The sequence below is a fragment of the Rhyacophila brunnea genome, unplaced genomic scaffold (genome assembly GCF_057557595.1).
Source record: "Rhyacophila brunnea isolate RB1 unplaced genomic scaffold, BYU_Rbru_1.0 scaffold_19, whole genome shotgun sequence".
In the NCBI taxonomy this organism is placed as follows: domain Eukaryota; kingdom Metazoa; phylum Arthropoda; class Insecta; order Trichoptera; family Rhyacophilidae; genus Rhyacophila; species Rhyacophila brunnea.
In genome coordinates this window covers 28,770,277-28,786,515 of record NW_028232848.1, presented here as the reverse complement: position 1 = coordinate 28,786,515, position 16,239 = coordinate 28,770,277, and the positions used below count along the sequence as shown (strand labels likewise).

Sequence of the window (16,239 nt, the reverse complement as noted above, 5' to 3'; positions counted from 1 at the left end):
GACCTGGTTGCTACTAAGGCCAATTATCTTGCTTTCAAAAAATTTGCGGCGTCTTACTATGGGCGTGAAGATCTCTTCACATAAATTTTCCTGCCTGTATGATTAGCTTCGTTCTTTAATTTAATAACCAAGTAGCTTCATTTTCTTTTTAGTAATTTCCATGTGCTTTTTCTCTCCCTGGCACTTTGCATTAGAGTAAACTCAGTAAACTCGGTCAGAGCTCACTTTGAGCGTAGCAATCTAAGTCTTGGGCATCTTCTCCCAGGACACTCCCAAGCCAATTCTTAGATGCTTCACATCACCAATTGACGGGTCCCGTGATACTCTCGATTAAGACCGAGGGTGGTACGGGGCGGGTTTGGTGGAGGGACTTTAACTTCAATGTTCGAATTCCTAAAATTTGATATTAGTTAAAATTGATTGGCAGGATTCTAAATTTATATTTTAATATATTGTCAATTATACATTTGTAAAATTTAGATGAATATTATAAAAACTTACTATTTTTTTCAGCTATCATAATATTATTTAATCCAAACAATATTTTCAATTGAATTTATAAAAAAAAAGTAAAAGTTGAATGTAATAAAATGTAACTAAGTATAAATTTATTTCAAGAATTTAATTTAATTTTAAATACAACTTGATCACCACGTTTTAGTCTTTACTAACTACTAACTATCTCTTGTGAACTGCTAATATCCCATAACTAATAAATCTAAATCTTACAGTAAGATGAAAAAAATCTTGAGATATTGCCATTGTATGTATTGTAATTCGGACCGTGATTAATCTATTATCTTTTAACTAGTTTCACTACCGATTTAAATAACAGCTATCTGAAGCTTAATTTTTGAAATAAGCAGTGCCATTAATGATATCACTTTGCTTAAAAACGGGAGACAGCTTAAAACGTAAGTATCGTTCTTTGAACGGTGTCCGATAACGCCTCGAAAATTTTGGACATGCATTTATGATCACGTGACATTTTGCATTGTGTCTCTATGTAGTTCGCCACAGCTATATAGTTAATATTTAAACAAGAAAATTACCTATCATGTGATAATGGTATTACAAATCCACTCTAAATAAAATATGCAAGGTATACCTTGCAACTACTTGCAATTACAAAATTGCAATAAATAATTATATAAATATTAACAACAAAACACTTTTAACGATAATAAAAGAAAACGATAATTAAGAGAAAAACAAGTAAAAATTAAGCTTTGCGATATTAGATGGCTTGATACAATGACATTAACTATCCGTCAAAATAGTAAAATAACCAGCTGCCGGCAACAAACTAGCTTCTCTAGCGGCAAGCAGTCGAAACAAATAACTTCCGCTGCTTATTATGTCAAACCATTTCGAAGCAAACGTAAAAATTATCATACAAAATTGAAGCGAGGCCATTTTTTTATAGTATAGAATATTTCAAAAATTGTTTTGGTGGTATTAAAAGTGCTGTTTCGATAAAAAAAAATCTTAGTTAGTTAGTAGGTATCGGCAGTTCACAGTCGATAAAACTGCATTAAATGTATATCAATATTGTTAATGTGAAAATATACCTAATTTTGTGTTGTGAAATAATCACTGCATTTATGCGTCGTATGAACTTATCTTGTCACCGTTTATAGGGCGAGCCACTCTCCAAGACTGGTCTCTTATATTTTACGGCACGGGAAGCCCCGCTGACAAAAACGACCCCAGTCCGTACAGTAACGTTCACTACAAAATAAACATATCCCAATCCGTCCTAGTGCCTTCCATAACGTTACCTTCGAACAAGAACCGGAACATAAAAAATTACAACAAAAACCAAAATAACGGGAACAATATATCCCCGCCGTACGTGGTGGGAACCAATACGAATCCCAGGAAAAACAAAAACTCCAAGAATCAACATCGAAACTCACAAGGCAAAAACAAGACTGCAAGACCAACAATTACAACTTTGAGAGGAATAACAAATAAAACCACAGCCTATAATAGACAATACGGAAATGGTTCACAAAGACAAACAGATTCTAGACTGACATCCAGTGGAATAAAACCAAATTTACAACTAATTACACCAATCGATAGGCCCAGAGATGCGACTACTCTTCCTAGTGTAACTAAATATCCAAGACCAGAAAAGACTACAAAAGCTTCGAGAGTTAATAATTTAGATACGGCGGTATTTTATCATACTACAAAAATTCAGAAGAACGTCTCGAGGCAACCAAACACCGATTTAAGTCTAAATCTAAAATCTGACAATCCAACATACAGGGTAGATTCAATTGCTAAAAAATCGGAAGGAAGAGTGACAGAAGATATGCTAGCGAGTACTAAGTCGTACCAATTGAGTACAACAGAAGTCTCAACGAATCCTCCTAACTTTAGGGGATTTATATTTATTGATCAACCGCCAGATGGACATATTACTCCGAAGAATGCGAAGTTTCCTTCGCTGTTTCAAAGATATCCCAAAATACAGCACATTTACCCTGCTCTCTTCCCTTACTCCAAAGTGGAAGTTGTTGGGAACAAACCTTCCAGGCAGCACCCCCCTTTGTCTCAGTTTCATCCAGAGCTGGTTCTCGGTGGACTGGCACCACATAGTTCCCTGGACAGTGAGATGGATCGAGATCATCTTGGCTTATCGTCCGATGACAAGGGTACAGAAAATACACATTGTTGTCGATTGAACAAGTAGAAATCGTCGTTTTATCTGGCTGCACCAAATAGCTTTATGTTGTCCTTCATTTAAATAATTGTTTTCTTTTCATGTGTATTGTCTCTAATTTTTATTTTTTAGAAGTTTTTATGCATCGAATTTCGTTTATGTCTAGTATTTTGAATTATTATTTATTAATAGTTTTTTTAAATACCCGTACTTACTGATTAATTTCGTTTGATTTTTGCTTAGTTTCTGTTTTAATTCCGTAATTCAATAACAAAAAATAGTGCCGATATTTTCTTAAAGCAATATATTTAAAATTGATTATTTATCTTAGTTTATATAAAAAAAAATATCCACTTTGCACCCGTTATAATATTGAATGAAAGCACTCAAAGGATACCATCATATCAAATGATTTCTTTCAAATACTTTCTTTTACTTTACATTTACGTAGTATTTACTGTGTAGTATTTTTTTTACAAATCCATTTGTTTTATTTAATTTTCCTTATTTATATTGAAATTTACCATCAGTGAATGTATTGTTTATGACATTGTTTTTCTTAAGTTTTATTTATATAATTATTGTTTAATTTTAAGAGCATGTTACATGTAATACAATGAACTTTTTATATTCTTTATATATTATGCACAATTTCATTCATGAATGTGTAAGAAAAGTTACAAATCTCTCCAATTGATTTAGGTTTGCCTTTTATCCAGTCAACTAACAAGGGATCTGGTGTACAACCGTGAGGCACACCATAGATAATATACGTGCAGATAACAATGATTCATTTCTCACACAATCAAAACTGCTACGGCATTTTATAAATAATTTTTTGATTATGTTTTTTCTTGTATTGGTATATTAATAGATCACCGAAATAATATAAGTACTAGAATCATTTAGATACATTATGTATTAACTGTTCAAGACAAAATCATTTTACTTGAATCAAAGTTTCATCTGAATAATTTCTATATTTCATTTCATTTTAGTGTTGTATAAATGATTTTTTCCAACAAGCATTCTAATATTTAATTAAATTAATAACTAATACAGTATCTTGGAAGTAATTGAGTCTCTATATAACCAATCAATTAATGAAACTTGGCAAAAAGTTCTTTGCATTCTTCTATCGACTATGCTTAAAAGCTCTCTTTATATCATGTCAGCTTTAAGATGATAAATAAATCGTTTTATTTTACCGGAAATAATGTGTCAGATATATTGACCTGAATCGTATTTTCTTGTAGCCGAAATCTCACAGTGGGATATGGTCTTCTATGGGACGGACGTCCCAGCCCAGGAAACAGACTTCCCAGTCAAGCCAAAGATTGACGCCATCGATTCAGCTGGTGAGCTCAGTATCGGCGAAGGTGAAGCTGGCCAGCATAACTCGCTCGAAGAAGAAAAAGTTGTTGGAAAATGGAGGGACAGCCAGAGGGTATGATATATTTTTTAATCCCAAGTGTATCCAGCAAATCTCACAAACGTTTTTATGACACGTCACAAGGTGCCAATGACATCGAATAGTAGTATCCTTATGTCATGACTCCGCGTCAAGCTTATCGTAAAAGGAAAATTACTTTAATTTTGTATATTATTAGATAAATTTGTAGTTTTAGTTTATTCTTATACTTCTAATATCTTATACTTCGATGTTCAACGAGATCGTGAAAGCATTTTAACCACGCATACATATAATATATATATTTCTTTTCTTCTTCTCTTTTTAGTCGTTATGTTTGAGGCAAAATAATAATCAGCTGTTTGTATTTGAATGACTATCGATTAATTTAATTTCATCATGTTTGTTGATTGAATATTTTTATTTTGAATTGCCTGATTGGTCTCAAGCATTGTAAATCGATCAAAATCAGAAGTCGTTGACACGGCTTTTTCCGCCGCCTGGTGAGGTCAGTGCGATAATATTCTGTATGACGCACAAAGCCTAAGGACCGATCTACAGAATTATATATTTACATTAATTTTACAGACATAATGCTTATTCTTAATTTAGTATTTGCTTTCTATTTCTTATACAACGCGATCTGTTATTTATGCATTTCCTTGTTTCCGTTTGCGCATCGATTGGTTAATATTATTTGTACCAAAAAATAATGTTAAAAACTGAAAAAAACACACATGGCTAAGTCGTCATTATTTTTTTAATATTATACATCTATTTATTTTTTAAAATGTACCTAATTTGTTATCTCTTCAAAATAAAATATTCGCGTGTCATGCAAAATCATCTCGCGTGCTACTAGTGGCACGCGTGCCATAGGTTCGCCATCCCTGGTATATAAGATATATTGAAAAAATCTTGGTTATGGTTCCACAATATGCATCGGAAATATGAGTATCTTTAGACCAGTTGCAACAATACAAACATGAACATACTAAACTAAACCGCCCCGTGACTCACTCGGTTTTGATCGAGCGTATCACGAAGCATTACCAGTTTTTTTATGCTTGGGAACGTCTCAAGAGTTATGACCCAAAACTGAGGTTGCCACGCATTCAAGTGTGTGACTGAATTTTAATTTACGTAATTAATAAAATAACCCCATGAGAGATATAAATACGGAGAAGTAACAACAAATAAAAATAAAACTCATTTTTAATATCTCAATACTTAAGAAGTGGGGTACGCCGATAAAATCTTTGTCTCCATGGGTAAATCCCTGTTGTTCATTTGAGAAACACTGGTTTAATACGAGGGTGGGTCAATAAGTCCTTAGAAAAGCCGACAGGTGGCGCGACTAGTACTGTAAGCGGTTTGTTTTCATGCAGCGGCACTACCGATTCAGTATGCTGCGAAGTTTCAATCAGATTGGTCGGGTTGTTGTGTTTTTCTCGTACATTTAAAAAAAAAATTTGCTTGTGGAAAATGAAAAAATGGAAAATGGAGAAAATTGAGTTTAGAGCTGTTATTAAACATTTTAATATAAAAGGGTTAACAGCAAAGGAAATAAAAAATGAGTTGGATTTAGTTCACGGCATATCTGCTCCTTCACTTGCAACTATTTATAACTGGTTAAATGAATTTAAACGTGGTCGTACATCAACAAAGGATGAACCACGCTCAGGACGTCCTGTAGAGGTGACTACACCAGAAATGATCAATAAAATCCACGATATGGTGTTAAGTGACCGAAGATTAAAGTTGAGTGAGATAATTGAGGTTACAGGGATCTCAAAAGGTAGCGTCATTTCTATTTTACATGACAAATTGGGCATGAAAAATATTTCTGCAAGATGGGTGCCGCGTTTGCTCACAGTGGACAATAAACGCAATAGGGTGGTGGCCTCTAAAGCCCTGTTGTCGCTCATGCAACGCAATCCGGATGAATTTTTTCGTCGCTTTGTGACTGTAGATGAAACATGGATACACCACTATACTCCCGAGACGAAAGAACAGTCAAAGCAGTGGATTGCGAAGACAAACCATGTCCAAAGAAGTCGAAAACCGTAAAATCAGCTGGTAAAGTTATGGCTACTGTATTTTGGGATGCACGTGAAATTATTTTCGTTGACTATTTGGAAAAAGGAAAAACAATAACAGGGGATTATTATGCATCTTTATTGGACCAGCTAAAAAACGAAATTGAAGAAAAACGGCCTCATTTAAACAGGAAAAAAATCCTCTTTCATCAGGACAGTGCCCGTGTTCACACATGTTTACGATCAATGGCTAAAATTGAAGAATTGAAGTTCGAATTGGTCGACCACCCACCGTATTCGCCAGATTTAGCCCCCGGTGACTTTTTCCTTTTCCCAAACTTAAAAAAATGGCTAAGTGGACAACGGTTTTTTTCAAATGAAGAAGTCATCGATCGGACAAATGCTTATTTTGAGGACCTTCCGAAAACTTATTTTTCTGACGGTTTAAAAAAAATTGAGAAACGTCTAACCAAGTGTATTGAGCTCCAAGGAGATTATGTTGAGAAATAAAAAAAAAATACAAAAATAAAAACTGTTTTAATGCTTTTTTCTAAGGAATTATTGACCCACCCTCGTATATACCTATACGCTTATAATATAAAATCACATTGTGTAGATTAACCGCCTCCTTTCACTGCCGAGGATCTGATTTCTTGATGGATGCTATCTTATCGTATTTCCGACAAATTGATCTATCGGTTCGAGATTTTGTTATCTTATATCGAATACACAATTTATCATCGTGTCTATTTATATTGTGAATATTGTTTACGCTTCGCGCTTGAAATATAGGCAGTATTTTTTATGTTGTTTTATGGATCATTATGATACATGTATTGCTATGAAAATTATTTGTTTTTAACGGCTATATTCCCATACGTTTATTGTGTATCTTGAGACTAACGTTCCAAACTATTTACTCGTAACTCTGTAACAACTCTCGCGGAGTATTATTTTAATTGTGTTAACCGAAATAGTCCCAAGATGTGCAATAATTTATATTCCAGCGATCTTATTTCGGGATGAATCGATTTAAGCTTGTTAATAGTTAAATATTATTACGACATTGTAAGTATAAAAAAAACTGTTGATTACTGCTTATATTTCTTCGACTCTAAAATTACAATGCTTAAAATCGTTCCCATGAAAAGTTCCGTCTCGTGTAGTTATTTACTTATTCACGGTTGGTACAGAATGGTCCTGCAAGGTTGAATGCCACATGTCGCGCTAGTCAATGATTTAAGGTTCTTTTTCCTCCTATTCCTCTTTGACTTGCAGTTATATCGAGTGTGTTTAGGAAAACGGGCGTAACCCTCGATTTTTCTAAAAGTGTTTTTATGATATATTAACAATCTATATAACTAGGTACACGTTCTGTTAAAAGAAAGTAAGCTACAAATGCCGATTTATTATCTAAATTCAGGTTTTAATTGAGCTTTAATTAAGTTTTAGTTTAAGGAAAAAAGCATTTACCCTCAAGTTTATTGATTTTTCTGTAATAACTTCTTTAATTATTAGTAGATCAAAAAGATATTACACCAAATCATCAATCATCATGCACCCAATGTCTGTGCTTATTTTTTTTATTAATTTGAACCAAAATCATTCAAACAACGTTTTTTGCTTCTCCTGTAAAATTTGATCTGTGTGGGTTACGCCGTTTTTCCTAAACACGGTCGATATGATGAAGATGAGTATTCTTGATTGAAATTCAATTCCTGCGTGTGAAGTATTATGAATTAAATGCTGTTCATTTTCACCAGGTCCGTGATGATGGAAGGGTAGAACTTCAGCCAGAGACTCCAGTGAACACCGCCGAAGACGCTAGCGCCTCAGGTTGCCTTAGTTTCGTATCGTCGCAGACTCCCCCGCACTGCCTAGGTTTGTGTTTAATTATACTTGCATTATTCTATACGTTGAATAACAGTTTCGTAAATTTTACACGCGAGAAAACGATGAAGCGGAAAGCACGTAAAGGTGAAGACTCACGAAAACGTCGCACCTCGGAGAATATTAACTCATCATCACATGCGATTGTTGACAATCAAAAGTTACAACAGGACAATACTAATAATATTAAAGTCACCAGTATAGATGTAGAAAATAACGTGTCGACAGAAATCTTTGATGTAAAAAAACGTGTGTTTTTTAAAACTGTGTGTTTGTTCCATGATATTGATAAGATAGTAACGAAAACTTTCATTATTAAGTTTAAAGATTACTTAATTATTAGTAATAATGCTGATATTTTTGTTTATCGCATATTAAATAGCAAATACAATTTACTATTAAACACTAATAACGATATTATTTTTAATTATTTCGAAAATTCACAAAAGAAAATCTCAAGTAAAGTAAACGATCTTTTATTTTCTGAAGAAAAGAAAAAAATATTTCTTAACCCGGCGCCCGCTTCTGTCACGAGTGTAGTACGCGAAATTTCGCAAAACTACGGGGCTACAGCGCTTCTGTCACCAATGTTGTATGCAAAAATGCGCCGGTCGATTATGTAGAATATACATGACGCATGATTTTGAAATCTCTACCATAATTTGCCTTATTTCATTACCAACGGTGACATATATGTAATATTGTCAAATAAATTGTGTTACAATACTAAAACTAAGATGTTTGACATGCCTTCGACAGGCCGTCAATCTACGCTCATTTAATTTTGGTTTGAAACATCGTGCCACTTTACTGCGTTTGCGCAGTATGCGTAATATCACTGTTGTGAGAGGACTGTGCAAGGAATCGCTCTTGTCGTTTTTCCGTACAAAATATTACGTATTTTACGCGATCTATTGTATTGTGTGAATTTTATTATAATATTTAGTCTGTGTTATTGTTTATGTGTTTTTAACTATACCATTCATGTGTATTAAACTGTTATAAAGTGTTTTGACTATATTTTTTTGGACTATTTTACCTTTGTTATCGTGTGAGTGTTTGGTTGAGAACTTTTTTCAAACTTCAATATGGCTGGTTTAAGTGAGGAATTGGACTCAGATTACGAAATGTCTGAAGAAGAATTGGAACCATCTGACCTCAGTGATGTAGATATATCAGAAGAGCCAATTGAACACTTGAGAACATGGACATCTGGACCCCATGTTCCGATCGTATATGAGTTTGATGATTTTCAATCCGGCATAGCAAACAGCGATTTGACTGAGACTTCGCCTGAGTGTCTTTTTTTTGAACATTTTTTAAACCGTGATATAATGTTGAAGGTAGTCCAACAAACAAACATTTTTTTCCACTACCAGTATAACACTCTAGAACTTGGACCAAAATCACATTCTCATAATTGGATCGATACAACTGTATCAGAATTATATCCATTTTTTGCGGTGTCAATGCTCATGACACGAAACAAACATTTGTCACTAGAAGAACACTGGAGTACGGATTGTTTTTTAAGTGCACCCATTTTCGGTCAGACGATGCCTAGAGACCGATATGAGTTATTGCTCCAAATGTTCCATTTTTCCGATCCAACAAGTGTTACCTCAGATAGACTAAATAAAATTAGGTTACTTTTAGAGCATACACGCAAAATTTTCAAAGACACGATGATTCCGCATCAAAATCTCTGTATCGATGAGAGCATTATTGTTTTTAAAGGGAGACTTATTTTTAAACAATTCATTCCATCGAAGCGTCATCGTTTCGGTATCAAAATGTTCGTGCTGTGTGACGTTATGACGGGTTATATTTTAGATTTTATTATTTATTGTGGTGACGGGACAGACATAGTGGATAGCCAAAACTTTGGAATTTCCGGAGCTGTTGTGACAACGCTGCTGACCGAGTATCTGGGCAAAGGGCATTCGTTGTGGTGCGATAACTGGTACACCGGTCCACAGTTATTCAAACACCTCCATGAAAATAAAACCAATGCTTGTGGGACTGTACGTAAGAATCGCAAAGAAATGCCATGCTTCAAAAAGCTGAAAAAGGGGGAGACAGAGGTAAAGTCAAACAGCCCATTGTTGGCTCTCAAATGGTGTGACAGAAGAGATGTCCACATGCTTACAACCATGCACGATGACTCCTTCGGTCCAACCGGTAAAACTAATTTTAGAACCGGAGAACCCATTATGAAGCCAAAGTGCATCTTAGAGTATAATAAAAATATGGGGACTGTCGACAAGGCCGACATGATGCTCAGCAGCTTGTCGTGCATGAGGAAATCTGTGAAATGGTACAAAAAAGTAGCATTTCACATGATTGACCTCTATTTATTAAATGCGTTCTATATGTATAAATCTGTTACTGGTAGTAAAAAAACTTTAGGAGAATTTCAGTTAGTCGTGATAAAACAATTAGTTGCTAAGTACGCTGTGAAAATCACGAAAACTCCACAACCCAGACCATCGACTAGTGAAAATCCATTGAGGTTGTTGCCTAGAACTTTAACAGATCATTTGCCGCAACACATTCCGCCCACGGCAAATAATAAAAAGCCCAGAAGACGCTGTCATGTGTGCGGAAATTCAAAAATTAATAAAAAAAAAACATCTCTATCTAGATATATGTGTTGTATTTGCAATGTGGCTTTATGTCTCAGTCCGTGTTATAAAATCTACCACTCTTCAAAACAATTTTAAATGTGTAAAGTAAAAATAAATATGTAACTCAGTAATAATATTTAATAGCTGTTTAAGTGTCTGCCTAAAAGTTTGTTTAGTCTAAAATTATTGTGCTATTTTTACGACCCTACTCAGGGAAAAAACATTATGTGTGATTTTATTACCATTTGTGAAGTGTTTCTATACTCGCGTCAAGCACGAGCGTGACGAATAACAAAATGCAAGCCTTGCAGTGCTCCATATACATAAAACAAAATGGCGGAAATCTTATAAATGGTGAGTCTTTGTATAGAATTAATTTCTTCGGATATTTTTGACATTATGACTGATTTATTACGGTTTTTTAATGTTGTAAAATAATCTGAACATGTCTAGGCGCCTAAAGAGCCATAAAACTCATTTTTTATTGCCATTTTTATTATGAAACACAGAAGTTAAATTAAACAAAAACCGTCACCGCGGAGAGTGAATTCGTCATACTACAATAGGCCGCGAGTGCCAGGTTAACGAATCTCGTATTGATTTTGCAATAATTTTTATTCTTTTGCATATTAAACAATATCCTTCGTCATCTTACCCATTTTTGGGTAATATTAATTTTAGTATTCCCAATATTAAAAGCATTCGTCAATTATGTAACAGTGACGAAAATTTTTACGTGACGTGTTCACACGATGCTTTTTATACTGTTCAAAAACTGTATATATGAATTAAAACTATTTGTAACGTAGGAATACAATGATGTAATTAAATGTGATTGAGATATCTTTTATACTTTTAGTTAGACAATTTACAATCTTGGTTATTATCAAATATATTAATAATATTATTCAAAAAATATTTGTGATGTATGTTTTTTGGTAGAGTGCATAATTTTATTGTTATTAATTAATATTCCCTTAAAATTGTGATCATTACTTTATAAATTATATTTCATGCAAAATAATAAACTTAATATTTTCATTTTTTTAGTGATTTGAAAATTTAAGCAAAATTTATAAACGCAATTATTTTTTTAATTATTCCCTTTTTGTTTTTAAGTCAAACATGTTATGCAATATTTTTTATTATGGTATGTTGTAATTGTACCGGTTATTCTTCTCACTAATCATTAGATTATTCATGTTTTTAATGACGTATTATACATCTAAAGTCTCATTAATATGATATATAGGTAAACGATATTACTTTTTTTAGAATTTTTGTCTCTTAAATATTACATCTTATATGTTGGTATTTATTTTGACTAATAGTCATGTCCCTTAGTATAACTTCATTTTATTTCACTTGATGTATATTTTTAATTTAAATACGCGGGAGAATTATATTAACATGGAGAGGAGTTATTATAGTCCAATATTGATCTATTTCATTATATGAATTTCAAACCGTTTTTTAACGAAAAGAAGAAACGTCAATATCTAGTAAAATATTTTATTAAATTAACCATCAAATATTTAAGAATGTGTCAATGATATATGGGACAATTCTCAAGAAATAATAACAGCATGGAGTGCCTTTATCAGAATGAGATGCCTCAGAAAAAACCTAACCTCTGACTTGAGTTGCATATGGTTTGCTGTTATTTCCTCTCGATTAGTTTTTATAACATTTAAGCTAAGCTAGCAGGTATTACAGAAATCTGAAGCTTTCGACATGCCGCTGTATGAACTGACGATCAAAAAGCTCTACGTTGTATTATAACATAAAACCTACAAACCTCATACAATACTACAGTACCTATTCCTTCATACATTATCTAAAGAAAAAACAACGGTGAACGTGACACAGGCCAACGCAGCATTTCTTTATTTTAAGAACCTTCACGACTGTTCTGTGTAATATACAATAAAAGACAAATATTTTATTGAACGAAAAACCATAAAATACTATCATATTATTTCAATTATTTGTATTGAACATGCAAAAGAATAATTATTATTGACAACACTTAGTATAATACTATAAAATGAAATTACCAATTTGTACTTATTTATTTGACCTTTAATTTTCAAACACCATAATATTATTTTATTTTTGTTTATGTATTTAAGTACTGAACAAAATGTTATGTAGACAAAAGTTTTATATGTCATTTTTAATGAGACTTTAATTTTATAACTGATATTAATTGACAGATATTACAATCGTAATATTTACATAGTGTGTTAATTTAATTAGTACCATAGAATGTAAAATGTATCAAATTATATGTGAAAGTTTATTCATTCGTATAATAATTATATACATTTGTTGTGATACCCCGAATCTGTATTCTCCCCAAAGATGGTTTTATATAATACAGCTTAACTAATCATTGCTAATTGTATAAATGCATAATGGTCTGATTCAATAAAAAGAAAGTATTAATATTTAGTGGTTTGTTATTTTTCAGTAAATTCACTTTTACTTAAAAATGCAATTAAAATATAATACTTTTTTTTATTGACTAGGGCTGAAAATCTCAACTAAACTTAATATCGATGCGTCCAACATAACGGAAAGATTTGTGTTCATCGTGTACAGTGCCAATTGTAATTGCCAATGTAAAGGCAATTCTTAGCGATATAATAAAGCTACCTATTCTAAATGAACGGAGAGATAATGTTATAAAATGCCAAATTTTCACCTAGATGTACCTACCTACCTACTTGATTTCGCACAAAGCAAATTAATAAGTAAATATTGTGACGGAAAAAAAAGTTTATTAAAGAAGTGAATAAAAATAATTAATTCCCGATACTCGATACTTTTTGGTAAATGCTTACACACATTAGCATTTACTTAAAAATCAAGTATATGTAAATACTTTTTTTATAACTACACTCAACTGAATAACAACTTAGGGCCATTCTACATGAGCAGATAAAACGCCGCGGGTTACCGACTACCAACCGCCTCCGAATGTTGCGAAGTGACCCGTCAAAAACCGGCTAATCTGAGCGCTGGGGCCTTATGTTAGAACTTGCGAGTTGTAGTCGCCCGGTCGAAATGACGTCATATGACATCATTGTGACGTACTACCAGAGTGATACTAGCATTCGAGAAAATAACGCTACTAAAATAGTGGCGTTATCCAATGTCCCCATACACAAATAGGTGTTTCAGTATAATAATATCTATGGTGAGCCGTGTGTACGACTTGCCTTGAGCGTGTATTGGCTGACGTCACAATTACGTCATGGCATCGGGTGACTTTATATCACGATTTAGAACATAGGGCTGCAGAACACGAATACTGTGACTGATTACGGAACCGTTTGCCATCACCTCCTGAGGCGTTCCGACCGCTGCCAGCTTTCTAAACCCCTACTCCCGCGACAGGATAGTTATTATAAACCAATAGTTTGATGGCTTTTAACTTATTCGAATAGAATGGCCCTTACTCGTCCTATCACTAGATATCCAATGTAATATTTGACGCATAAAGCTCACTAGTCCGATATTACATAATATAAACTATTTTGTTTTTACATGTGTACCCTAGTAGATCAGTCCTACATGAATATATGTTATGTATTAAAAATGTACAGTTTTATTGAATCATATATTTACAGTTGATTAAAACCTGTAAATTTAAATAAATTGTATTACTTCAATAATCCGTTTATCATATTATATTATCCTATCACGGTAATTACTATATTACATTCAGTGCGGCGTAAACTTAATTTCTTTACTTAAAAGGATTGCGCATGACATATTGCTTGTTATTCAACCCTTGATAATATAATTAATTACCTAATATAATAACACAACCTTCCAAATTAATCTAATTTTTAATCAAAAATAACAACTATGGATTATAATTGATGTTTTTTCCCCACACGGGCCGTATTATTTAACGGTTGTTACCATTAACCCATATACTAAACTCCAACGTTGGAATAAATACTCGCGTAACCAATAAATCGCCAGGGCGCGACTGTATTTTTTACTATCTGTATCTGCCGCCAAATGTGGTTCTAGATTTTTAAATATTCTACGTGAATATTATGTTATCCACTATGTTGATTTAATTGCACAAAGTAGATTTATAATAATAGAAAAAATATTGCTTACATTTCCTATACAATATCTTAGTTTATCATTATGTATTTATAATGACTAATAATTGTTTGTGATTGTTATATTTATGTTGTTGCATACTATATTATATTAAAGTGTATATTTAAGTAAACTTTCAATACATATCTTTTATGGTTAATGATCATTATTATGTATATATATGTTTTTGAAGTGAATATATTATGTAGATCTCTCAAATATCTCTGAATAGTCGAAGAGTTTAACCGTTTTTATTTTAAATTAACCCTAAAATCTATGTGTTAACTGACTATCCATTGTTTTCCATTTTTAATAAAATACTACTTACGTGATTACTCGCTAGCGTGACTCGACTGTTTGCAACGCAAAATTCTAATTTAAATATAACATAACATTTAAAATGAAAGAAATGGGGATGCAGTATTAGAAAAAAAACAGTAAGTAAAAAGAGTAAATACAAAAATTTTAAAGTAAATACATGGAAGTACCTATACCGAATGAGCTAAGTCGACCCTATTTTAAGAATTTACAAAACAACGCCTACTTATACTCACCTCACGTAAGTGGAATATATCAATATTCGAGGGGTGCCGTGTCCGCTTACGAACCCGAGGATTTGGCGGAGACATCTATTTACAAGGCTGAAAAGCTAGACCTAGACTCTAGGCTAGACCTTTGAAACTTGGTAAGACGCCATATCTCACAGCCATACAGGAGCACATGCAGGACGCACGAATTGAGCAAACGACTTTTGGTCCTCACAGAATACAGCCTTGACCACCGTGCGACTCTAAGTTGATTGAATGCAGGCCCACTACTCCCATGCAGATTCCAAGTTTACTAGAAAGACTGCCATCGTCGGCATCTGTGTCATTAAAATATACACGATTGAAAATATATTTTAATTCCCGGACGAGACACGCCAGTTGAAAAATAGGTCGACAAAGTAAAACACGACTGGCATCTGTAGATTGTCATAGAATTCTCTCTTAAGGAACACAACATCGTATTTTTAATTCCTCTGCCATTTCCCATCGGGATTTAATTTTTATATATCACGTAAGACTTTCGCGGTTATTTGTTATTTTACTTGGTATTTAGTTTCTCAGCATTTCTTACAGTAAAACATTTCGAAAGTATACCACAATATCTAAATGACAAGTTTGGTGTGGCAGTATGATTTGTATAATGCTTAAAAATTAACTCGATTTTTGTAAGGTGCCTAAAACCTTTTCTGAAAATGTACTCACTTTTGTATTCAGATAGTATATGGAATCGTATATAATATATCGATGCTTACAGATTGTAAAATTTGCCACAATATATATCTCTTGAAAACAGCCTTCGAATTGAGCCCGAGATCACTGTGTGGAAGAATAGTTATATAGTAGGCAATTTAAATAACCACATATATGTTTCGTTAAAAATGAATTTAAAATGATACTGATGGAAAATGGATTGAACAATGGATAG

At 33.1% G+C, this 16,239-nt stretch overlaps 1 protein-coding gene across 1 annotated transcript in view; it reads left to right on the top strand.

Annotated features, from left to right (window-relative positions):
• LOC147072887 (furin-like protease 1, isoforms 1/1-X/2) overlaps window positions 1-8,637 on the top strand; it is a gene marked incomplete at its 5' end in the record, with an annotated part of 100,347 nt that extends 91,710 nt beyond the window's left edge. The window contains 3 exons of the mRNA XM_085945746.1: window positions 1,641-2,666; window positions 3,931-4,121; window positions 7,888-8,637. Coding sequence (XP_085801872.1) covers window positions 1,641-2,666; window positions 3,931-4,121; window positions 7,888-8,637 — 1,967 coding nt within the window. The remainder of the gene's footprint in view (window positions 1-1,640; window positions 2,667-3,930; window positions 4,122-7,887) is intronic.
• Window positions 8,638-16,239: the final 7,602 nt, after the last annotated feature.